This window comes from Eretmochelys imbricata, chromosome 4 (assembly GCF_965152235.1).
Source record: "Eretmochelys imbricata isolate rEreImb1 chromosome 4, rEreImb1.hap1, whole genome shotgun sequence".
Classification (NCBI taxonomy): domain Eukaryota; kingdom Metazoa; phylum Chordata; order Testudines; family Cheloniidae; genus Eretmochelys; species Eretmochelys imbricata.
The window spans coordinates 70,572,492-70,598,670 of NC_135575.1; the positions used below are offsets into that span (position 1 = coordinate 70,572,492).

Below are 26,179 nucleotides of genomic sequence, written 5' to 3' on the forward strand. Positions count from 1 at the left end.
CTGTAGCAGCTGAGATATATGAATGAATATACACATTTTGTGTAAGTGTTCCATGTATTAAAATCAAAGGATTCATTTCTGCCTCATTTCACTCTGTTGTACCTTACTTGATGTAAGGGACTGTGGAAGACTTTGTTACGGCCTAGCTGGGGAACTTCCGCTTTCTCAAGGCCACCCGGTCACTGTAGGACATGGATAACCAGCTATAACCGGCCTTAGGCCAGTTCTGTCTGCCCTGTATGGCCCTTTGCCAGTTCGTGGAAAGCCCCTTCAGGGAAGTACCTAATTCTATATTCATGAGCTGTTTGTGTGTATTGCTTATTATGGCTCGTTGGTCACTCTTTCACCGGACTCCGTCCCAGGCAAAGCTCCGGTGTGCTGGGTTCTCCGCCGCCGTGACACCAACGCTTGGAGTCCCCGTTGCGGGTGTGTCACTAACCTTCAATAAAGCCAACAACTCACTGCTTAGCTGCGTCTGGGTCTCGTTTTCCAGAGTACCTCTGTCGGCCTGCGGTGCTTCGAACACCTTGGCCCAGAACACTTGAAATAAATGGGAATACTTATAGAGTAAGGTACTTAATGTGAGCAAGGGTTGGCAGAATCAGGGTCTAAGAATTAATTGACGTACACAACTCAATGCCTCAGAAACAGATATTTAGGTCCATTTCATGAAAAATCTATGGATGATGGTAGAATATCAGTCTCTTATTCCTTGCATTCCCTATGAAGGAACAATTGAGACATAATTGTGTTTGTATTTTACTTCCTTTGCTTTTAAACACTGAAATAAACTTACAATAATGTTAAGTGCCATCTGTTTTGGGATTTTGCATGCATACTCATTTGCCTTTAAAATAAGGTGTGATCTAATGATGGACTGAGAAGTCTTAACTCCAAACTTCCTGGCTTCTCACGCTCTGGTTTCTTTGGACTGAACAGTATATTGTTTCAGCATAGTCTGGTGGGAATTTTGGTGGGATGTTACTTTTTCCCTATCTTCATTTCAGAATCCACACTGATTTATGCTAGCACAAACCCTCTATGAGGTCATTGGTGGTAGGAAATTATGAGGGATGAGGTTGCAAGTGTGGTATCGGTAAAAAACACTGCCATCTGAAGGGTGAACCCCTGCTTTCTGGCTCCGAGGATTTAGTTAGCATAGGGGGCTAACCTGTACCAATGTTTTCTGGATCTGGCCCTTTGAATATGTAATATTACTCTCTATTTTTCCTTTAGCCTTTATATGGATGCTTAAATAGGACAACTAATCTTCAGTTATTACAAAAGTAATATTCAATTTAAAAAAAATCCTTGGAGAAATATATAGAATAGCTCTGTTTCCACAATGTGTTTTGTTCTTTCTTGTCTCAGCAAGTAAGAGGTGTGATATATTTTATTCTATTTGAGGCTGCAATGGCATGACTGACTTTGCTTACGTAACCAATAATTTCTTAATTGTGCTGACAAATGTTCATTGATTGTCTTTCTCTGGAGACTTTCAGTCATCCTGTCCCCTTGAACTGTTGTTCTGCCTTGTCTCCAGCTCTATGGATTTCTGCAGAGTTGCAAAATGGAATCTTAAATATATTCATGTTGATGTCCCCTGACTGCCCCGACCCCTTTCCATCCCTCCCCGACAGCCCCCCCAGGACTCCCACGCCCTATCCAACCCCCCCCGTTCCCCGACCCCTGAGCACCCCAGAACCTCCACCCCATCCAACCGCTCTCTGTCCCCTGACTGCCCCCTGGAACCCCCTACCCAACTCTCTCACTGCCGTGCTCTTACCATGCCGCTTAGAGCGGCAGGAGCTCATAGCCCTGCTGCCCGTGCAGCGGCATGGCTGCAGGGAAGGGGGGACAATAGGGGAGAGGCCAGAGCTAGCCTCCCCAGTCCGGAGCGCAAGGGCTGGGCAGGAGGGTCCTGAGGGCCGGATGTGGCCTGCGGGCCATAGTTTGCCCACCTCTGACCTAATGAAAGAGATTGTTAGAACTAGTTTTCCATTAAGACTATATTTACTTTTATTTTTGAAGTTCATGGAAAGGCGATTCAATATATAGAAAATAGATAGCTGAAGTATGAAAAAGTAGATAAAATATTACCTAAAACTTTATACCTTCCAATGCAAATAATTAATACATTTCTCTAAAAAGATGTTAACTACTAGAGTAATTAAGAAAAACGTACCGCAGATTCAGGAACAATTGTGACTGATTTTAAAATATTCAGTTCCGATCCCTCGGCTCAGGTTTTAAGCCTAGCATATAATTTGATTAATATTCCATTATTACAGATCTTAGCTTCTGAAATAACTACAGTAGAACCTCAGAGTTACAAACACCAGAGTTACGAACTGACAGGTCAGCAACAAAACTCATTTGGAACCAGAAGTACTCAATCAGGCAGCAGCAGTACTGTGTTAAACGTAAACTACTAAAAAAACAAAGGGAAAGCAGCATTTTTCTTTTGCATAGTAAAGTTTCAAAGCTGTATTAAGTCAGTATTCATTTGTAAACTTGTGAAAACAATCATAACTTTCTGTTCAGAGTTATGGGCATTTCAGAGTTATGAAGAACCTCCATTCCCGAAGTGTTTGTAACTTTGAGGTTCTACTGTATGACCCAGAATTCCTACAACTATTAATTTGTGAGATGATGAAATAAGACCTAAATGTTTTATGTTTTCCAATTTATCAAATTTATACTGAAAACATTAATTCTTTGCTTGCAGATTGAGTAATTTAATGCTAGATTCTGGCTGTCCCATATAGTAAGGGGAAAGGGACACAAAGATCAAGTAAGGACTGATCCGATTTGTTGCACTTAAAGGGGTGCAGGTCTGTTTTCAAGATGCTTTCCACAGAGCTTATAATATTCCTAAGTGGATAGGGAGCAGGCAGAAGCATGCTCTGTTTTCCCCCTCCATCCCAAACTGCCAGCCAGCAAAGCTGGACAGCTGCACAGAGCACTGCTGCACTCATGAAGGGGGCATGGCAGTTCAAGTTCCCTGTAGCACACCAGGGAGCTCTGGGAAAGTGTTTCTGATGCTTCCCCTGGTGCTCTGAACCACCTCGATGCAGGACTGTGTTAAAGGCACAATCTAGCTGTTAAAAGATGGCTAGATTGTGCACCTGTGCACTTAGTCTTGATTTTGTTTAATCCCATTGTTTCATTTTCTTGGGGAGGTTTATCCAGTGTTTTAAATGAGTGTCCGTCTAACTTTTTTCCCAATACTGCCTAACTTTTAAGTTGAGCTATTCAAAATAAGGAAGAAACTATTTTTTCCTTTACTTGAAACTTCTTTCCTTTTCTTGGTATTCAATTGCTCTCAGCCACTTATATTTAAGCTGTGTGTTAGTTTACCTACAATATCTAATTATCTTCTATTACAAGATCAAGTTGCCTGGGAAAGATTGTGATTTGTGGATAAATACTGTATTGTATGTTCAAAAAGGGACATATACTACACCTTGAAGCAATGAAAATAAACCTTTAAGTGACTATTTGGGTCCATTGTTCAGATTAAAGTGTTATTTTTTTCTTATCACAGTTGGAGTAAGAGAGATTCCCTGACAGTTTTAAATGACAAATGCAGCTGGTACGTGGCTGCCATGGGAATATATTGTAGTAGTGTGAAATCTAAATTAGTGCTCAGTAGTAAATGTTTCCTCTCTAGCAGCATATTTAAAATTTGAGTACTCAGTATTAAAGTCACATGGCACATGCAAAAATGGTCTGTCGCACAGGGTCTGTAATGACTTTTTCAGTTGTAGTGCAAGTGTGCTTCGGATCAGTCTTTTTATTGAATATTTGGTAACGTACAGTGAGGAATTGTTTTTAAAAGACTTTTGATCTCTTCAACAAAACGCTGTTGCAAGGAAGTAAAGTGTGCTGCTTTCCCCATTGTCCACTAGGTCCAATTTTACCCTTATTTACATGTAGTGTAACTTCCACTGAAATCATGAAGAGTTAACCATATGCAAAGCTGTTTCCAGGGTTAGTTTGAATGTTCGGAACCAAACTTCCTAGATTCAAAAAAGGAATAAGAGCAAAGAAGGAAAATGAAAGCTAATGAAAGCCTATGAATTCTAGAGACTGTTTTACAGACTAAACGTGAAATGAGTGATGCTTTATCTTCTTGTTTTGCTGACGTTCTCTTAAATCTGACCTGGTTGTAAGAATCATTGTTACCTTTATCTCGCCTTTATCCCCCTTACAAAGTATGTTAATTTCAGGATACAAAAATAAGTTCCAAGTGAAACCAAAATGTATTAACTTTGACCTTAGCAATGGATTACAGTAATATGTATTTTTAAGCTCCTAATGCTTTACATGTTTACAGCCGTTATTTCACAGCAATGTCACCACTACAAGAGAGATATACTTAGCTTCACATAGAGTGGGCCAGATTGCTAAGGCAGTGCTAGTGAGCTAGGAACCAACCTGTGGCCATTGTGAATGTGTGGCCTCAGTTAACTCTATTCCAGTTGAAAAGCTACATGCTATGATAGTATTGGCTATAATAAGTCTGGAGAAAATGGGATGCTCTGATGCATTATTCTGAACACTCCTCCAGCAGTGCTTGTGTCATTAACTAAAAAAATGTGTGTGTATTTATGGATGTACTCAGTTCTTTTCAGCATGAGTCAGAGACTGCAAGTTCTGAAGTTTCATGTATACACCAAATTCTGATATTGCTATACGTTTATTTAGGGTTTGTTCGAAAAGTAACAGTGTATCCAATTTTTTTTTAAATGGTCTTGTTTCCAACACAGGGCACGCCATCACACTGAAAGCACACCCTATGTTTTTTGGAATGTAGAGCAAGTTCTCAAAGTAGTAAGGGAAAGAGAACAGTGGTGATTTTATGTCCATAAATAACATTTATACCCTGGGATGTTAGAAATGACCCAAAGTCCTATTCCCTGAATGGAGCACGGCTTGGGATGAAGTAACATCCAATAATGTCTTGTGATGATGTTAGAACAACATTTTACTGTATTGTCACTTTCACATTCGGATTTCTTAGTAAAAACACCCTGGAACTGTTAAGCTAAAGTGGTCAACCTGAAGCCTGCCAGTTTACCTTACACAAAGTTACAGCAGAACCTGTAGGGTTCTCTTATACTTACTATAGGAAATAACTTGGATGCTGCCAAAGGAGTAGCTATTTAACTATCTAGGCAATTGGCAAGACTTTAAGGGTGATCACTATGACTTCGGTTTCACGGCATATTGTTTGGGCGGTCTATATTCTAGTGCTAACTACAACGAAGTGAATTATATGGCATGCTATTCTCCTCTGCATTGCAGATTGTTTTAAACTTTACTACAATGGACCTGTACAAGAGCAGTCTCTGCTGGTATGACTATATTGAAGTAAGAGATGGCTACTGGAGAAAATCACCTCTGCTTGGTATGAAACTGTTTCCCCACTCCGCTCTTGTTCGATGTATAGTTTGCATGCAGAAATTGAACTCCTTGTTTGCTATTCACAATAACTTTGCAAGTCTTTGAAAAGCTGCAAAATTCTCAGGAGATATAAATAAATAAAATAAATAAAAATTCCCCCTTCAGAAAACAAACAAATACAAACAAACAGAAAAGGAAATAAACTTTCATCTCAGTGGAGCAAGACGTTATTAAGCAGATGCTTGAATCTGAGCATGACAGATGAGTATGTGTGTACTTAAAATAACTGCTCCTGTGGTATTTCTGTGTTTAAAAAACGAGGTTGCTTTAGATTTGATGGTAGAACTTTAGTGATAATTTTTTGGGGAAGTAGTCAGTGGCACAAGCACTGCCAGTCTGCATAATTGGTAATTGACTTGCTGTGACTAGAACACCAGCTGTAGAGTCCTACTCATCAGCTTGGGCTCTAGTTTTTCTGTTGCGGTTACGAGAGGAGAACTTTCAGTTTGAGTAATGGACATTCAACACACCAATATCTTCTTGCAAGTCAATAATGCAGCCTATGAGACACCCTTTTCTTTAAAAAAAGATAGAGGTGTAGCTTGGAAGATTTGAAACTCCATCATGCCATGCTCAGGCCGTGGCATGCTGGGATATGTAGGGTGTGTAGCATGAACATCCTTTTTCAAGAAAAGGGTGGGCACGGGTATTTATTGCTTCAGGCTGTATTTCAGTAGAGTGTAGGCAAACAGCAACAGAGTTGTTAAAAAAAACGGAGATTATATATTTTTGGCCTTTTTAACTAATACAATTTAGGCCTGAGCTATTCTGTGGAATTTGAGAAACATATTGCATGCTTCCACAAATATAGTAGTGGTATTCATGTCCATGTGATAAAGTGCAGATCCATATGATAAATTAGATATATTATGTGTCTTTGTCCGCCATACCTGCAGTCTACCTACTAATCCCATCTACTTCAAAAAGCTGTCATTTTTAAAGTTAAAATATATATATATATATACTGAGAAGCATTAGCATTTTTTCTCCCACAAAACTGGAATTCTTCCTTGACTTTTGCTGACATTATTCCAGTGTGAAGTCCAGGATGCATAATGCTCAATTCCAGATCAGTGACAGGCTTAAAGTATGATATCATTTGACTCATTGTGGTTAGAAAGAGGAACACCCTCTTGCCCCTCAATCCCTCTGAGACTTTTACATGTGGTCTCATAGTACTAAAGGAGCCTGGGAATTGTGAAAAATAGCACCAACAAAATTATAATAAAATCTCTCTATCTCTCTACAATGTATTTTAAAGCATTTTTACTGAATTTAAATTGTCATGGTTGGAAAGTATGGGGTGGGGTCAGGCAATAATTATTTAATGACAGTAGCTGTTGAGATTTAAAAAGTAAAACATTTATAACCATTAAACCTTGTCAACATCACATGTCAAAATGTACAAAGTAAATATTGTTAAATCAAACTCTAATGAGTTCTCAAGGAACATTTTTTCTTACTTTGCCTATCTGTACATATCTATCATTATCAATGGAAATATTTTTGTTGATTTGTGTGTATGGTGAAATCAGCATTTATTGATAAAAATCGAATCCTTCCAAGCCTGTTTATAAAGTTAAACCCACACGTAAGTGCTTGTACGGTTTGGGCCGGAAAGAGCACATAAAGTATGCTTATTCGTTGCTTGTTTTTAGGCAGGTTCTGTGGTGACAAACTGCCAGAAGTACTCACATCTACTGACAGCCGAATGTGGATAGAGTTCCGCAGCAGCAGCAATTGGGTAGGAAAAGGTTTTGCAGCAGTTTATGAAGGCAAGTCCCTGTGAATATTAAAGATGACTTAAGCAGATGGATAAAGATGAACAAGAAACACATTAATATCTTGACAAATGTGGGCATTGATAAAGAGTTAAATTAACTTCCTCTGAAATTAGTTTCTTACTTTTTAAGAAAACAGTTTTGGTATGGGCCATCAACTTCATAGATGTGTAATTTTGAAATTGCTGATATGATCACATTACAGACGTCATCCTTTCTAATAGCATCAGTAATGGTGATCATAAGTATATCATACACATTTTTAAATTCTCAATTAAATGAGAGTTGGAAACTCTCTTAAACGTTTTCAATAGATTTTGAGATCTGTTCTTTAGCACATACCTACATTTCTGCACAGAGCTTTCCAAACACAGGGAAGTTTCCATTTTCCTTTAGTTCAAGTGTGTTGAGTCCATTTTGTTAATGACACTTTGGAAATTTAATGTGGCTATCTTTTTCTCATGGGAAGTTTCGGGAGCGGGGAGTTTTGCACATTTCTTGTTGGATACCTTGTTTAAGAGGCAGCGCTGAAGAGAAAATGTATTTAATGTTTTGTTCTATACTTTTAATTCCATACTTCCCCACCTTCTTTCGCAAAATCTGGTTCTATTCCTGCATGTATTGTAGTTTACGTAAAGGAGAACGTTAACAGACACCTTCTTGAAAATCAGTGTAGCCCAGTTTAATACTGTTGAGTAGAAAAGAGTGTGATTTAAATGGAGCCCACAGATGTTTAGTATATGAGGGTAGGCCCCAATCCTGAAAACACTTATGCATTTGAGTAACCTTACTCATGTGAGTTTTTTCACTGAACTCAAAATGTGTGTGTTTCCAGGCTCAGAGCGTAGTTTGTAGGTAAAAATTCATAGATGTAGAGGATGAAGTTTCTGTCTCAATATTCTGTTTTACTGAGGCTAATAAACTACATATGGACATGGTTATTGATGGGTATTTTACATAACCCTAAAAGCATATAAAAAGTGATATTATTTTGTGACAATTTTAATGCCTTTTAAAGCAGTCACAAATCATAAATGTCAATGATTCTGGAGTCTTCTCCAGTGTTAAAGGTACTGCATTATTAAAAACATTAAATACTCTGTGTAAACTGAAAATGTGCAGTAGTTTATACAACCAAGCTTGATTTCAGCAATTTGACCTTTTTAAAGTGTGTACATTTTTTCTTGTATAATTTCATCACCACACAAAATATGACAATTCAAGAAGAGGGGAAAATGTCAGTCCTGAAAATATACTTAGATTGAGTTTTATGCTTTCATCAGCAATCTGTGGAGGTGAGATCCACAAAAACGAAGGCCAGATACAGTCTCCTAATTATCCTGATGACTACAGACCAATGAAGGAATGTGTGTGGAAAATAACAGTGTCAGAGAACTACAATGTCGGATTAACCTTTCAGGCATTTGAGGTAAAGCCATTTAACTGATTCAGCAAACCATCTAGTGGATAACTGACAGTGCCATTTAAGGGAATCCTCATTAAACCAATGAAGAAACAAAGAAATCTCCACCCCCCCCCAACAAAAAAAAGAAAAGAAAAAAAAAAAGTCTACTGCTGAAGTTTCCTTTCCTTGGGACCTTTCCTGTTGCAGAAATTTTCAAGAAGATTAAAGGGGTTTTATGTTATCTGTGCTATTTGAATTGGAATGTGTTAAATACTGACAATAGTTTCTTTTGACAAATGCATAATCCTGTTTTGCAAGACTGCTTTAGGATTCTATTAAATAATAGAGCTGTTATTTCTTTTCTCAATCTAATTGCTACAAAAAAGGAATGCCTTTCTGGAAAGAAATCACTATTTTTTGTTTTTATTATGCAGAAACAAGTACTGTATTTTTTAAAAAGCCAAATTCATAAAATGGTCTTAAAGCCCATATTTTTCAAATTTAACATATCTGTAATGGATCTCTATAAACATTTTTATTGAATGGTACAGGCCAGCAAGCTTGTCCCTAACACAGGCAATCGATATTTCATACAACCCATTATATATACTATACGTGCTGGTTTGAAGTTCACAGCTAAGTTTAGTAATACTCATTCTGTCTACAATTTTTGTTTAAATATTTCACTAGAGTATGAATTTAGGAACCATGGCTCAGATTAACAAACATACTTAGGTGCCTAAGCCTTGCATTTAGGTGACTACATTCCAGTTTTGGTTCCACTGCAATCTACATTTCTTACGGGCTATTTTAGGTGGCTCCCAGCCCATTGTGCTGGCTTTTGTGGACTGCATTCTTCAGTCTCTATCTCCCTCCATTTATTTTATAGGGAGCTTAGGTGCCTAACTCAGGTTTTGTGGATCTCAGTGGTATTCCTTTGATTTCCTATTTGCCTAAAAGTGACTCTTAGCATTGCAGTGCCCAAGTCCCTTGTGCATCTGTCTCTTTCATCTCTGTTGTTCCTGGTCTTGCAACCATTAAGTGATGTATGACCCTTGAAAATCAGTGGGAGTTCTGGCATGGAATTATCAAAAGATCAGGCCTCAGTGGCAACATTTACCATCAGTAATGACCATATATTATAAACATTAGAAAAGACTTTCATAGGTGTTACCTGCAGTCTCATATCTTTTTGTCAGTCCTAAATTAATGTCCCATACCACATAAGGCATGAGCTCTTCCGCTACCCAAGGATCATTTTGAATGCTAGTTAGGCTTTCACTGTCCTGGCTCAGAGTTGAAAATTGTTTTAAATGGACAGTATTTTTAGTAATTCTGTAGTTCTTAATAATCCCTTTCTATATCAAAATACAGAGAGTCTGTTATAATGGATCAGGATTGATTAGGACAGCTCTATGAAATCTGATGTTAAACAAGATTACTTTGTTTAATGGACAAGGAATGCCTTTTCTGCAATAGCTATACTAACAAAAATATAGAGCAGTGGTTCTGATTTTTATTACTACCTATGAGGAATCAGTTTGTCTTCTCTGAAATAGCAAAAAATTAGATTATCTCTTTGCTGCATATAAATGAAACAAGCAATGTCCAACTTTAAGCTTATATTGGCAGCAAAGTTTACTAAGCCACTGATAACTTGGTGTCACTCCTTCTTTTGCTTTACCTCCTCTTGTGCTGAAAACTCAAGACATAGCAAGTGTTTGGAAAAGATTTCAAAGAAATAGATAAAATAAAAAAAAGAAATGTAATCAATATTGGATATACTTATGGCTGAGCTGTAATCCACTCCCCCCAAATGTATTAATTCATGAGCGTTAAGGGTTTATTGTAGTCAGCACTTATATCCGTAAAAGAAAATTTTGGAATGTTCTGTTGTTAATGACAAAAGGTATCAAATATCCTTAAATAGTTAACAATACGATAGCAAAATGATCTCAAATATGAGTTCAAATGTGTCACTTTATTTCTATATACTTGGTGCATTGCCCAGCAAAACAGAAAAGTGATTTAAAAATCAGAAGTCCTTGTGTCCAAAAATAGTAAAGGGCAGACAGAAGTTACTACAGTGTGTTTGTGAGAAAATTATTTGATTGTCCTTTGAAAGGTGCTTTTATGTGTCAGAAATTCTGATTGCACACAATGCAATGGAATAATTTTATAAATAACCTCAAGTCTATAATTAAACCCCCAGAAAAGCCAAGAACTTCAGACTTTATCACTGAGTCATCTTGTTTTGCCTGCTGTGGGCACTGCAGCTTCTGCAGAGTGTAGGATTACCTGCTCTTCTTTAGCTCACTGATAGAGGAATTGGACTATGTGATGTTTAGGCAGAGCAGCATAAATATTAGCATCCTTAACTCCACTTAATCAGTCTCTCTCGCAATCTCTCTGTGTCTCTCCAGCTGGAGATACTCTACTTTATATAAATAATTTGGTCAGGAGAGAGAGAGAGAGAGAGAGAGAGAGACTTTATAGCCCAGTGGTAGGGCACTCACTTGCAATGTGGGAGTCCCAAGTTGCTAGTCCAAATCATGCAGAGCAAAGATTTGGACCTGAATTTTCGACATCCAAGGTGAGAGCCCTACCACTAGGCTATTGACTATTCTGGGACTGAAAAATTAAATTCTGAGAAACTGTCTGAGACAGTAAAAATTTTGAAAATAAGAATCTAGACTGCTCTGCCAGTCGTGTTACCTCCAGATGGGGAAGGAAAGTTGGAGTTCTGTGCATCCCTAAATGTGAGAAAGGTGAATTGGACTTGAGCTGTGGCTCATAAAGATGAGGCCTGCTTGTCTCACCAGACCATTAGATCTGGTAAGAACCCTCCTCTAACTCATCTTGTGGGACACTATTTGGGCATGAGGGGAAGAGATAATATAGAATATGTTGGTCTGGGAGGATGGGTCAGTGTCCTGCCAAGTTCCCACCTGTTGTAACCTCTTTTGGACCATATCCAACCACTTTCTCTGGGTCCCCATGGCCACTTCAAGCAATCTCACCTGAACCTGGAGACCCCATTCTGGCCACTGCTGCTGCCTCCATCAAGAGGGTTTCTCTGGCTTTCCTTCATCCTTGTTCTGTCATGCTGCCCTGACTTTCTTCGGGAGCCTTCAGCTGCTGATGCTACCAACACAGCTACATTTTTTTGCTGTAAAAATTAAAATATGGTTTATTTATTTAATAACAATTTGCATGTTTTTCACCCACATGTCATCTGAAAGAATGACATCTGAACTCTCCAATAAACAAGGTTTATGGGCCCAGTGAGAGTCATTCCATTACTTTAAATAGGTGTTGGATCAAACTCTATACTGGGAAGCATAGCAGACTTTTGTAGTTTAGCATAGCAGGTCTTTGCATAGCAGCGCTGCCAGATAACACAACACCATAATGTCCTAAAATATGAGACTCAGATAAGGAAAACACAGTTCAAACCAGTTCTTTTTATTTGTTGCCAAAGGGTTTTAAAGTTACTTATTGCTTGTCCAAAAACACTATATTTATCTTCTGGTTTATATTTCAGGTTAATCTCTGAAGATTATTAGTATTGGAACCACTTGCAGTGATATTGAACTAAAAATAAATTAGTCAAATGATCACCTTACTTGAATGTTTGGTGTAAATCAATAACACTTTATAAGTTGGTTGATTTTTATAATCTTAGATGTTTAGCAACTTACTACTGCCCAAAATAGATTTTTATCTTTCTTCCTCTGCCAAAAATGAAAGGTGATGCTCCGAAAGGAAATTCTTGTGTTTTACTTCAATGAGAGTTGGGCACATGTAATTTAGAGCTGAATTTGGCCCATAAAAATATTTTCCAAACTCCCCTATAGAGTGGAATAATGTTCCTCTATCATAGAAAAAAAATTGAATTTCTGAATGACCTTATTTTCCTGTAAAAATGAACTGTGGACAAAAAATAATACAGTTAGACCCTTTATTGATTTTAATGGGCTTTGAAACAGGTCAAGAGCCCCTACGTCTGAATGCAATAGCTTTTTACTCTATTGCTGTTAATACAATAATGCTAGCAGAATTGCAGATTATAATTGTTAACAATAAAAAAATTTCAATTTAATAACTTGAACAAAAAATTGGAATGTGAAGTACATTTAAAATTTACTCTCTAAACCTCTGAAAAACTGGTGCGCAGATAGACACGTGCATGACCACAACATTAGTTGTGCACTTGAAACTCCTACTGAAGTCAGTACAGCGATAATTGTGCCCCAGGTTGTTATATTTCTTACTCACCATCCTAACTCTGGTTCTGATGCTACTCATGATCAAAATGTTTAGATGGATCTCGTAATTAATTAAGGCCCTGAGCTTGGAAACACAAAAGCCCCTGTAGCATTACTCATGTGAGTAATCCCACTCATTTTTATGGGACTGCTTGCACTGGGAAAATTACATGTATGTTTAAGTGTATGCCGTATTGGAGCCTTAGATAAGAAAATGGACAAGTTTTGTACAAGAGGGACAATTTTTTTCTTAAAAAAAATGAAATAAACAAAACTGAGCATAAAATAATCAGAAATCCTAATGTACTAAGCTAAAGCTTCTTAGTTCTGCTCATAATACACAGCAGGTATAGTATTTCAGCAACCAATGAATGAACAGCAAAACTGTCATAGAATATATTAATAGGTTTAATTCCATATTACAAAAAATTCCATTTGGGGATGAGATTTAGTTTGCTTGTATTTTTTTAAAAGGGTGGTTCTGTTAATAGATTTGATTTCAGCCTTCTCCTTATCTAAGAAATTTCCTTTTAAAACAGAAATCCTGCCATTTATTTGTATAACCGGTTTTCTCAGAGATATAATTTTATTCTCCTGGATTTAGTTAATTTATTTATAGGCAGGATTCCATGTATTCCATAATTCTAAAACCATGGGGTAATCTAAGGTAAAGCAGCCGTAAGAATTCTGGTTGCATTAGGGGGAAGATTGTCTCTCTCTCTTTCTTTGGGAGTCTATCTGAGATCTAATAACTGCAGTTCCTGAGATATAAGATCGTAAGGCTCATCTCCAGGTCCTGCTGCTGCTTTACCTTCTGCTGCAACTCCCACTCTGACTGGTGCTCCACACACTACTAGGTAGGGAGTGTGAAGCATTCTAACCTAAGACCTACACAAAATAGTCTCTATGCTCTGAGGTCTTCTGGCAGGATGTGTGGATGAGATGCTCTACCCACGTATTTCTAGTCCAGCTAGGGTTCTCCCATTATATGGCAAAGGTTCAGTCAGCTGCCTGGAATAGTCAAGAGACGTCACCTGAAATCAGGAGTCTCCCAAGTGAAACAGGAAACTTAACAGCTTCATAGATGTAATGATGACATTTTACTATTAATTATTTCACTGCTCACCCTTTTAGCAGCAAATGTGGGTAATTCCAGTCTGCCTCCCACACCGTCTAGGTGCCTAAAACTCTATTCACTGCCAGTACGTCTAGCTTCCCACATCAAATTCTAGAATGTAGTTATGCAGGGTGAATGCATTAATGCAGAATTTTGCACCACAGTGAAAATGAAGAGACAGCATAAAATAAATTGAATTTAACATCAAATTAAAGAACACAAAAATAATACTTTCCTGATTATAGTTCATTTTTATATTCAGTTCAATAAAATTTAAACTTCATTTGTCAAAAACTGCCACTGCATTGCTAGTCTTCTGCACTAAATTGTGCAGAAACCAGGTCTTTCATAGAGTTTAGATCAAGCTTACTGTGGAGTACATGGGGCCTTGCTTTGTAGCTATTTAGACAGAATTTTTTTTTTGCAATTAAGCTATTGTATCTTTTCAACATCTCAACAGATTTTGCTTCTGTTCATGAAAGTGAGTGTAGTAACACGCAGACCTATAAAGAACCTTTTTTTTTTCTCCCATCAGTTGTTATACTCTTTTTGACAATAGATATGGACTTCCAAAGGAAAGAACATTTTCTATTCCATTTAACACAAAGGAATTTTATTTAGCTATGTGTTAGTCCATGGTTAAACAGAGCACTGCTGTATATTTACAGATCGAAAGACATGACAACTGTGCCTATGACTACTTAGAAGTCCGAGATGGAACCAGTGAAAATAGTCGTTTGATTGGCCATTTCTGTGGCTATGATAAGCCAGAAGATATTAGATCTACCTCTAATACCCTGTGGATGAAGTTTGTTTCTGATGGAACAGTTAACAAAGCAGGGTTTGCTGCTAACTTTTTTAAAGGTATGTATTATATGGGGATTGACTCTCATATAGTATTGAAATATAGAAGAATTACAATGTTTGTCTGCTCTGTTACAAAGAGCATTAAGGATGTAATATTGGTAGAATAAAAAATTAATATTATTTTAGTTTCTGGTCTGATTAGAGTCGAGGTGCCTGATTTTCCACTACCTTTCACTACCTCTTTCTCATTCAGTCATCAGTACCTAGGCAAACTGGGTGTAAAATGTTAACCAATCAAAATGGCAGTGTTTTTACACTCACTTTGCACACATGTAAATGACTACAAATGCATACATGTGGATGTAGAAGCTGTGTGGACCTGGATTCCCCTCTGGAGCTCATGGTACAGGTAACCTACTCCCCCTTATTCCCTTGCCCAGCCACAAAGGGCTAGTGATGATCTGCCCTTACCATCAGTTTTCACTCTGTACAGATATGGGGGAGGAGAAGATAATTGTCAGTGTTTATTTCAAATGAGAATATTCTTCATATTTGCCACTGTGCAAGGAAATGCTAAATACTACATCTCAGGCGTATTTGAGCATGAATATTATGAGCATGTTTCACGGCTAGCAAAGATAATGCCGTATTCCGTTTTTTTCTGATGCATCTTGTTTCCTTTAATATCAGTAGAATGAAAACTGGGATTTGAGGATTCTGTTAATCTGGTTTTGAGTATGAATTCAGGATAATGTACAAATTCATTCTGTTGGAGATAAAAGTGCCCTTCAAGTGACCCTGCTGAGGATTTCCAATCATTCTCTCAGTACTTTACACAACCTTTAGATTGCTGCTGCCTAAATCATTGTATGCTGGCCACAAAGTGCTTATAAATTAGGTCTGTAGCTGTCAGTTGCTATTGTAATGAAAAAGAAGAACATAACGTTTTATTGACCCGGTTTCAGGTCTTTAAGATTTTAAAAATGCTCCAGTCAGTAGAGATGATGTGCTATACAGACAAGTTCAATGGCATGCACACCACTTGCTGCAGATAATATCAATCTGTTCAACAATTAGAGATGAGGAAGATAAAGACTTTTAATTAATGCCTTTTCCATTCTTTTATGTCTTCATAGAGGAAGATGAATGTGCCAAACCTGACAAGGGGGGCTGTGAACAGCGGTGCGTGAATACCTTGGGCAGTTATCAGTGTGCTTGTGATCCTGGCTATGAACTTGGGCCTGACAAAAAGAGTTGTGAAGGTATAGTATGCTGCTAATTTAAAGAAGTCCTAAAACTTATAGGTATGTCATTTTATAAAGCCATGTTTTGTGTACTAAAGCTTATGCATTAGTGAGTATAGGTATTATCATATAGCTTGAAAAATATCCTCCACTGTACAATGTCTGTCTATAATAGTCTTTATCCATTTTAGTATTAATTACTAATTCATCCCGTTCAAGTTTTATTGTTAGTCAACTGGAAAATTATATACAGTAGAACCTTGTTTATTCACACTTCACTGATCCATACACTACATAATTTGCCTTCAGAAAAGAGCATTTTCTGTGTGTGTATTAGGAAGGATTTAACAGCATAGCAACACAGTGAGATCTCATATTTCAAAGACTTCATTATTCTTATAAAATTATCTGACATAAATTTACTACATACATAAATATACATTGCTACAATGTATTGTAATTTAAACTAAGCTTCACTTGTCAAATGAATGAAATACCAGTTTGTGATATGTTATCCTTGTTTTTATAACTACATTTGTTGACTTGCTCTCTCATTTGCCAAAATTTAATGATTTGCAATGGGTTTCTACTGTTATTTTAAAGTGTCCTTTTACTTATCGTTTCATTTAAAAAAGTCATGTTTGAAATATAATCGGATATCAAAGCTTTTTATTAAAAGCAAAGAAACTAGATTTAATAATCGTCTGAAGAAATCAAAAAGGCCCTTACATGGAAGATATTGCAAAACTAGGATTGGATTAAGATATCTCATTGCCCATAACACTGAATATATGCACACTAAATGAAGCTCAGTACTACGGTCATTCAAATAGCGATAATCATATGCTAATTCACAAATACCAGTAAATTCAGACATGAGACATTTTAGACCATCCTTATTTAATCTATTTTGCCTAAGTATTGTTAGTGGTCTGAGAACATTGCCCAGTGACGTGGTTCTGTTTAGATATAGTTAGTAGGTATTATCTCTGAATTCTATGATATTGTGGGATTAAACCAGAATTATGACAGTAACATTCATTATGTATTTTGTATTTAGTTTCCTTGAGCTTTATTTTAAAGATAGTATTAGAAATGCATGAGACATTCTCAGTATGCATAGCTCATTGACATGCATACTGAGAACATGCATAGCTCATTGTCTGGTTCCAGGATCCTGCATGGAGATGCAGGGCTTGTCTGCTGACTCATACTGGAAGCCAGAATAGGTGTATCCCAATCCAATTGTAAAAAAATGTTGTTGTTTTTTTGTCTGGGTGCCTATCTCAATCAGTAAAGACTAGGGAAGAGAGGAAGGTCTTGCAGAAAACCCCCTAAAACAGACAGTTCAGGAGAAACTACCTCCCAGTGCTCCCGTACAGAGCCAGGAGCAGCTCTGATGAGAGTTGCTGTCTTTTCCATGATGTACCTGCTCAGCAACTTCCCCTCTGACTGTATTTCAGAGAAGGTAGGAGACTAACTCTGGCTACTCCATTGCCTCCTTCCCGACACAGCCAAGCAGGGTAATCCAGGAGAGGGGAAAGAAAGGAGAACTTGAGGATGAACAGCCACTTACAGCTCCCTTATTCTTGTTAGAGCAGCTTAGGGATCTGTATCACTTGTGCCAACTGGCCATGGTCCCCAAGGCTCTGTAAACCAGATGGAAATAACCAGAGTGCAGTATGTTCCAGCCAACATCCAGCTTTCAACTCACCTTCTGCACCACTAGGAACTGATATGCTGGTTCTATACCCTCATGCTGGGTTGCAGGGCGGGGATACATATAGGTGGTTTCTGGTCCCTTAGCAATGCCTGTGTTTCACAAATGGAGTGAAGCAAGGTAAAGAATCTGCCTTCAAAATATTGCTCGTGCCCTTTGAGTTGACTTTTTTGAAATAGGAGTTTGGCCTTCAGGCTGAAAATTTAGTTACTCCTTGCTATTTGTGGTATATGCTTGGTCATATGGTAAAGTTCTGCTGCCTGGTTGGGTGATTGAATTTTTTTAACAGGAGAATAATGAATGACTAATGAGATTAGCAGAAATTCTTCTGAAAAAAGGTGAAGCAATGAAACTGTCTGTATTCAGTATATTGCCAAGACTGAGAGAGTGTAGAACAGAATTTGGATAGTTTATTCCCAGATATGTTCTGAATTTTTCACCATATTATTTGAACAACTGCATTTTTAACAAAAGTAACCTTTGTACATGAGTAATACCTGGGCACTGTAGAATCATAGATTAGGGTTGGAAGAGACCTCAGGAGGTCATCTAGTCCAGCCCCATGCTCACAGCAGAACCAACCCCAACTAAATCATCCCATGCAGGGCTTTGTCAAGCCAGGCCTTAAAAACCTCTAAGGATGGAGATTCCACCACTTCCCTAGCATTCCAGTGCTTTACCACCCTCCTAGCTAAATAGTTTTTCCTAATATCCAACTTAGACTTCCCCCACTGCAACTTGAGACCATTGCTCCTTGTTCTGTCATCTGCCACCACTGAGAACAGCCTAGCTCCATCCTCTTTGGAACCCCCCTTCAGGTAATTGAAGGCTGCTATCAAATCCCCCCTCACTCTTCTTTTCTTCAGACTAAATAAGCCCAGTTTCCTCAGCCTCTCCTCATAAATCCCCCTAATCGTTGTTGCCCCATCCCCCAAATCGTTGTTGCCCTCTGCTGGACTCGCTCCAATTTGTCCACATTCTTTCTATAGCAAGGGGCCCAGAACTCGATGCAATACTCCAGATGTGGCCATACTGTTGCTGAATAGAGGGGAATAATCACTTCCCTCGATCTGTTGGCAATACTCCTACTTTAACACATCCCAGTATGCCGTTAGCCTTCTTGGCAACAAGGGTACACTGTTGACTCATATCTAGCTTCTCATCCACTGTAATTCCCAGGTCCTTTTCTGCAGAAAAGACTTAGCCAGTTGGTCCCCAACCTGTAGCAGTGCTTGGGATTCTTCCATCCGAAGTGCAGGACTCTGCACTTGTCCTTGTTGAACCTCATCAGATTTGTTTTGGCCAAATCCTCCAATTTGTCTAGGTCACTCTGGACCCTATTCCTACCCTCCAGTGTATCTACCTCTCCCCCCAGCTTAGTGTCATCTGCGAAAATCCTGAGGGTGCAATCCATCCCATCATTCAGATCATTAAAATCCCTGGGTGAAGAGACCCTTTGGTAAGGAGAAGGCACATTTATATAACGTATGCTGAAAGGACAGCTGAAATCTTTCACCCTTTCAGATTCTGCATCAGGGACAAAGTGTGTTCAGGAGAAGGGGTGAGGGAAGCAGAGAGTGATGCATCCCATGGAGCCTGGGAAATACAGATGAAGAGACAGGAGCTAGGAGGATTGTGGGGGTATATGGAACTGGGTGAAAGAAAAAAGGGTGAATGTGATAAAGTGTTGTGTAGTGTTTCAGTGCACTCAAATATCTTAAATTAGATTGTAAGATGTTGAAGTCAAGGACTATTCTTTCTTTGTGTTCGTATCATAGTACAATGGAGCCCTGATCGTTATCGGTATCTCTGGATGCTACCGTAATACAAATAATGTCTGAGAGGGCTGAATCTCTTACTTAATATGTTTCTGTTAATAACAAAATGTGGTTTCAGGGGAGTCTGCAAATAAGTGAGAATCTTCCTTTTCATTTTACATTACAGCGGCTTGTGGGGGACTTCTGACAAAGCTAAATGGGACTATAACAACACCAGGATGGCCCAAAGAATATCCTCCAAACAAAAACTGTGTGTGGCAGGTGGTTGCTCCCACTCAATACAGAATTTCAATGAAGTTTGAGTTTTTTGAATTAGAAGGGAATGAAGTAAGTAACCATGAACTGAAAATTATACAAACTAGTCAACCGTTGCAGGATTGTTCAAAAATAGCAATTGTCTCATACAACACCACTGCTTCAAATACTGGCAATTTCCATGGAACTTCTTGTTTTCATTGACTTTGAGTTTGGGACTGTTTCTAGAGTCTTTCAAAACATACATAGCATGGCTTGCTCTCTTTTAAAGATATGAATATCATAATGTATATGTATTAAAAGAAATGCCTTTGCTGAACTTCAGCTGGGTTTTTTGTAAACAAACTAAAACAAAACAAATGGATGAGCCATTAATTGGAGAGAATTCAAGACAAGACAAAAATCTGGAGGAACTGAATTATGTGTAGAGAATAAAAGTATTGAGTATATATAACTTGGTTAAATGAGGAGTAATGGAGCATTATAGCCATCTATAACCATTTCAAGGTGAGAATCCTAAGAAAGGAAAGTAACTTTTGGAGTGGAAAAGGAAGTATAATAAGGAGCAATGGAATGAAATAAGTAAAGAAAAAGCATGTAGTCTGAATATTAAAATAAACTTCCTACTTGGATTGTGGAATGAACTCTATGATTTTTTGTTTTTATTTTTAAGTTCCTTGGCTTCAGATAGTTAATTATACAGCATCTCAGTCTTAGATAGTCTAGTCTACAGACATAGAATCATTGAAATGTAGGACTGAAAGGGACCTCAATAGGTCATCTAGTCTGCACTGAGGTAGGACTAGCTATTGGCTAGATCATCTCTAAATGGTCTTGATAATACCCATAGAACATGGCATTTGTCTAATCTGTTCTTAAAACCCTCTGATGATGGAGATTCCACAGTCTCTCTATGTAATTTGTTCGAGTACTTAACTACCCTGACAGGAAGTGTTTCCTAATGTCCAACCTAAGCCTCCCTTGCTGCAATTTAAGCCCATTATTTCTCATCTGGTCCTCTGTGGATAAGGAGAAAAAATTATCTTCCTCCATTTTATAACAACCTTCTACTTACTTGAAGACTTTTATCATGTCCCCCCCCCACATTAATAACTAAAACCTCACAAATCTCTATGAAATAAAGCAATGTCATTATTAGAAGAAAAATAAATGAAGGAAACTTTTTTTCCTCAAAAACTTCTTTGTTTTCTAGCCAGCTCTAATTTTTGTTTCCATTTTTCAGATGAGGAAACTGAGTCAGTTGTCCAAGGTCACACAGGATATATGACTGGCAGATTGTGGGGAAAAATTGTCGATCTCCTAACTCTCAGCCCTGTGTTTTGATCATAAGACCATTCTCCTCTCTTGTGTTGCTAAAAATAGATGTTAGATAGATAGTACTAACAGAAGTTGTGAATTTCAATACTTTTGTTATCCAGAAGAAACTCTTATAGTATATCAGGCCACTAATACATTTTATATAGTGTCTAAAAATACAGACATAAAATGGGTACTAAAAGTCCACATGTTAGAAATGATTTAAATACTTATTTATTTTGAGACTTAGTTAACCATGAAATTGTTTTTGCTGAATAAATAATTTTAAATTAGCTGGATATATTTGTATACATCTTTGCTAATCAATACAATTTTAATGTACTTGTACTTCTATTAATGTTTTATATACTGCCATATAACGGAAATTATATCACTAAGCCTACATTCGAATAATATTACATGTCTAATTTAAACCCACAAAAGCATTAAAATTCACCTTAAGTCATGCTGATAGGCTTAGCATGTGAAAATCCCAGGTATCAAGATGAGAATTTAACACAGGTGAGTTAAAGTAGACGTCCAGTTGTAACTCAGTATTTCCTTGTGCCTGTTACATTAAGCAAGACTCTTAATATTATTTAAGTGGAGTTATTATGAATTAGCTGCATTCCACAGCGGTAACATGTGAAAGTGATTCCAGTAGTTATAAGCACTTTAAACCTTTCCCTCCATTATGGCAAAACATTGGAAATCATTTTTATAGTCCATAAAAAGATAGCAACAAAAGCCAAAATAATATTTTTGTGTAGTTTAAAAAAATAAAGATTGTGATTTATAAAACTCATGCTTTCATTTCATGCACAATCTAAGCCTTGTATGAATCCCCCGGCCACTGTTTTCTCTTAAACTATTAATTGCATACAACTGGAAAATTTTTGATTAAATGATTGATAGTTGAGCCTAAGAAGCTTAGAAGTTTTTGGGGTGGAAGGTTTTATATAGACATGGGATTATGCACTGAAAGTATTATCCTGGGTTGTAGGCCTTGCATAAGGGGTGATTTTTTTAAACCTCCTAATGAAAATGACACAAATTAGTCCTCTAATTTATATCAGTGCCACTGTTGAGAAGGAAGTGACACTATTAACAATGCAGATTTGTACTTTCATAAGAAAATAATGTGGTCTTAAATTTAGAATGGGAAAGACTTGGCTTACAGAATTTCTGTATTCAAGGTAATATATTTTAGGTTATAGGGTGTTAAAACCAAACCCACAAACATACATAACCCATAAATGTTTATGATTCAGAGATGGCTTTATTCTTCAAAGTGAACATTGTCTCATGTCTTCAGAGTTTTTCCTTTTTAATTTAAATGGCTGAGCTATTAAACACTTTAAAATGTAGAAAATGTAGATACTACATATTCATGCATGAACTTTGTCTTAAAACATATCATTTAAGAACTTAAATATGTTGTAGTGTTTAAAATTATATTAAAACAAAATCAACAAACATTTATAAAGGAGTATCAGAAAAGATGCAAAAATATTAAATATTGAAAAGTCAATAAAATATTAATTTCGTAACATAAATCAACAGAAGATATTACATTTTAAGTGTAGAGGCATTTATATGGAATTTTAATCTATTTTTGGCTAATACAAAAATCTTTCGCTTTCCTAGGTTTGCAAATATGATTACGTGGAGCTTCGTAGTGGCCTTTCTTCTGACTCCAAACTGCATGGTAAATTTTGTGGTACAGAAGTGCCTGAAGTTATCACATCACAATACAACAATATGAGAATTGAGTTCAGATCTGACAACACAGTCTCAAAGAAAGGCTTCAAGGCTCACTTCTTTTCAGGTATTAAAAATCACTCCTGTACTATGGATACCTCTGAGTATAGAATATCTAGATGCAGTGAATCTTTTTCACAGGTTGTGTTCTTCATTGCACCAGCGATGAATGTGAAAGGCCTCTCTCCTTTTGATTACAGTTTTAATTTTCGGTTCAATTTAATAAGTTAATAAAATATAACAATAGTTATCTTGAATTGAAATATATGTATATTGTGGGAAATCTGTGAAATAGGAGGGGGTTTTTCCCTAACAATCCAGAAACATATTCTACAGATATACACAGGCTGGTAGGTAAAAGAGAAGGGAAACCTCACAGTGTGCCCAAAATTTACCATAACAGACTTCTGTTACTCCAGTTTCTTTCTTTCTTTGTTTACAATCCCTGTCATAATGTGATGTAAATAATATGTTACAAAATATAAGTACATTTGTGTTTTGCTTTCGCTACCTCTTTTTCTTATTAAATTGCATTATTTATGACTTGTCTCTTGCTAGGTATTTGTTAAATACTGTAGAATCTTTCTTCCTGATTTTGAATGTTTTAAAGGTTTGTGGAAGAACAGGCCCTGATTCTGCATACATCTAGGAACTTGCTTATCTTTAAGTACATGGGTAGCTTCCATGTGGTAAATCAGAAATGGTATAAATTGCCATAGTTCCATTGACTTCTATGGAGCTATGACATTTTACACCAACTGAGGATGTGCATAGTTGACTTTAATGGGACTATTCATATGAGTAAAGCATGTACGCGAATGTTTTGAGGATCACAGCCCTAGTAATCACCCACTTAGGACTCTGTTATAACCATGTTTCCGTGTGGCAGGATACATTCTGTTAATAGTACTAGAATTCTTCTTGTGCACTCTTGTATAATTAAAAATATCAGTTACTATATCTAGGAGTTGAATTTTACCCTCTCGTTTTCTGATAAGAATTTAAAGTTCTTGAGAGCTAGAAATATACTTAAGTTTAGTATGTAACAAATGTTTTACTAGCTTACTTTATTATTGTGCTTTTGGCTAAATGTTATATTGTAAAAGCCTAAGTAAATGCAGTTTCTGCTCTGGATAGTTTCAGTAACTGACGCATGCATGATACATTTTGTAGCAAAGTTAAACAGCATGGTCCAGCATATTATGTAAGTGATGTTGCTTAGATCTTTTACAAAGTGGGAAAAATATCTGTCAGAAGCTGTAATGTACGTAGACAAGAAGTTTAAAGTTTAGCAGCCCCAAAAGGAAGTCTGATGTTTTCTTTTATGGCTTCTCAGATGGTTTATTCTAGCAGTGAGGAAAGAGCAAAGTAAATTGTATTTCCCATATATCAGACAAAGATATTAACACGTGTTTTACCTCCTGAAACCTTTAAACATATTGTATTTGCTGATAATCACATTTCTGCAGGCAGAGACATTGAGATCAGTTTCTGGTTTATGTAAATGACATTTTTAAGGTCACAGAAGGTTACTTTTCCTTGTAAAATGCCATTTTAGATTATTGTCATAAAGCTTTAAAGGTTAACTATGTATTTATACCTAAATATCTATGCACATGAAACGTATGGGTCCCATCCTGCGAACCCTTGAGTGAATGGTCCTTATTTACATGCTGAAGGGTTACCCATTAAAGGCAGTGTGTATTATCCTGTAAATAAGGGCTAGTGGCTAGCATGATCTAGTCCTACATTTTCAGATCACAGTATACATATTAGTACACAGTATACATATTTCTGAGTTAAGCCCTATTATTTTGATACCTTTATAGGGGTGCTAGGTAGCAAAAATAGCCCTGGTATTCACTGTAATCTGCTTTTTAGCTGTAGCCCAAAAGTTATGGATGATGAACATATTGAATATAGAGTTGGTTTAACAAGCAATCTCTTTTTCTGCATTTTAAGTGTTGATGAATTGTTTAAAGAATATTAACCCTATTAGTAGTCATAGTTTGTACTAAAAAGAACTCAGAACAACTGTGTGTGGTGGGGAGAGACCAGGGTTGTTGTTCGTGGGGTTCAAAGGATGGGCTTGTCAACCTCTGTGACAATTTATTTATTTATTATTTTTCTTTGGTCTCTGTTTTGAAAACTAACTTAGTTCACAAACCATTTTTTCCTGGTAATTTAAACTCACAATTCTTTTAAAGGGCTAAATTTATCTCTGGATTAAATTCACTAAAGTCAGGGAATTTATACTAGGGATGAACCTGAACCAAAATGTTTTTCTGGTTAAAGGGAAACCTGTTTTGCATAGTGGGGATAGAAAACTCTCTCTCTCTCCCTCTCTCTCTCTCTCTCTGACCCTTCAAAAGAACTGGATGGCCCACATGGGTATTCCATATTCACTGTATAGTATGCATTTATTTTTCATTGGAATTCTTTTCCATTCTGCTCCCTGCTCATTTTTCACAGTCTGTCTGTATTTACTTTTCACCCTGTTTGCCATTCTGTTCCATTGTCCCCATCCTTTTTCATTTAGTTGTTTTCTTCTATGTGACTTGCTTTTGTTCCTTTTATCACAGAACACCCACCTCCTAATCTTTTAGTCTAAGTCAAACTTTTGAATCCCAGATGCGCAAATGAGTTTGAAAGTAGATAAAAGAAGCTTGTTTTTTTCTTGATCAGCGCACTAGCAGTTAGTCACCCTCTTCTCTCATTACTGCTAAAAAAAGGAGTAAGATTTAGAAATCCATCATTATAGACAACGTGTGCTCTTGATCCAGGCATTGAGGGCAGTATATGTATTGAAATCTTCAGCACATATATTTTGACTTCTGAAAGTTGACATTAGATCATCGTTTGGCCTGACCCTATGTTCTTCATTAATTCCTCATTTAATTATGCCTTATGAAAAATACAAGACTATATTTAGCAAAGTTTACAATTAAACAATGTATAGATTAGAGAATTTAGGCATGTATTTATTATTATTTTTCATTTAAAAGTTGTATTGGAAGGCCTTTAAGCATTGCACTAAAATCATAATAGAATGAATATAACCTCTTAAAAACTTCACCATTCTAATTATACAGCCCGTCATCACCACAAAAATCTAGCAAAAGGGCAAACCCAATATCTGTATGGCAATCCACCCACCAGCAAAAGGTACATACAGTGCTAAGCAAGAAGATAGTAGATTAATAAAACGGGGGCGAGAGCCAAGACATTTAAAAAAGAAAAAGGGTACCATCCTATAT

The 26,179-nt window shown here is 37.0% G+C and overlaps 1 protein-coding gene across 1 annotated transcript in view; it reads left to right on the plus strand.

Moving 5' to 3' along the window:
• TLL1 (tolloid like 1) overlaps positions 1 to 26,179 on the plus strand; it is a 195,552-nt gene that overhangs the window by 142,366 nt on the left and 27,007 nt on the right. Inside the window, exons 10-16 of the mRNA XM_077814504.1 lie at positions 5,311 to 5,413; positions 7,128 to 7,244; positions 8,534 to 8,679; positions 14,709 to 14,904; positions 15,984 to 16,109; positions 19,756 to 19,916; positions 22,809 to 22,989. Coding sequence (XP_077670630.1) covers positions 5,311 to 5,413; positions 7,128 to 7,244; positions 8,534 to 8,679; positions 14,709 to 14,904; positions 15,984 to 16,109; positions 19,756 to 19,916; positions 22,809 to 22,989 — 1,030 coding nt within the window. The remainder of the gene's footprint in view (positions 1 to 5,310; positions 5,414 to 7,127; positions 7,245 to 8,533; positions 8,680 to 14,708; positions 14,905 to 15,983; positions 16,110 to 19,755; positions 19,917 to 22,808; positions 22,990 to 26,179) is intronic.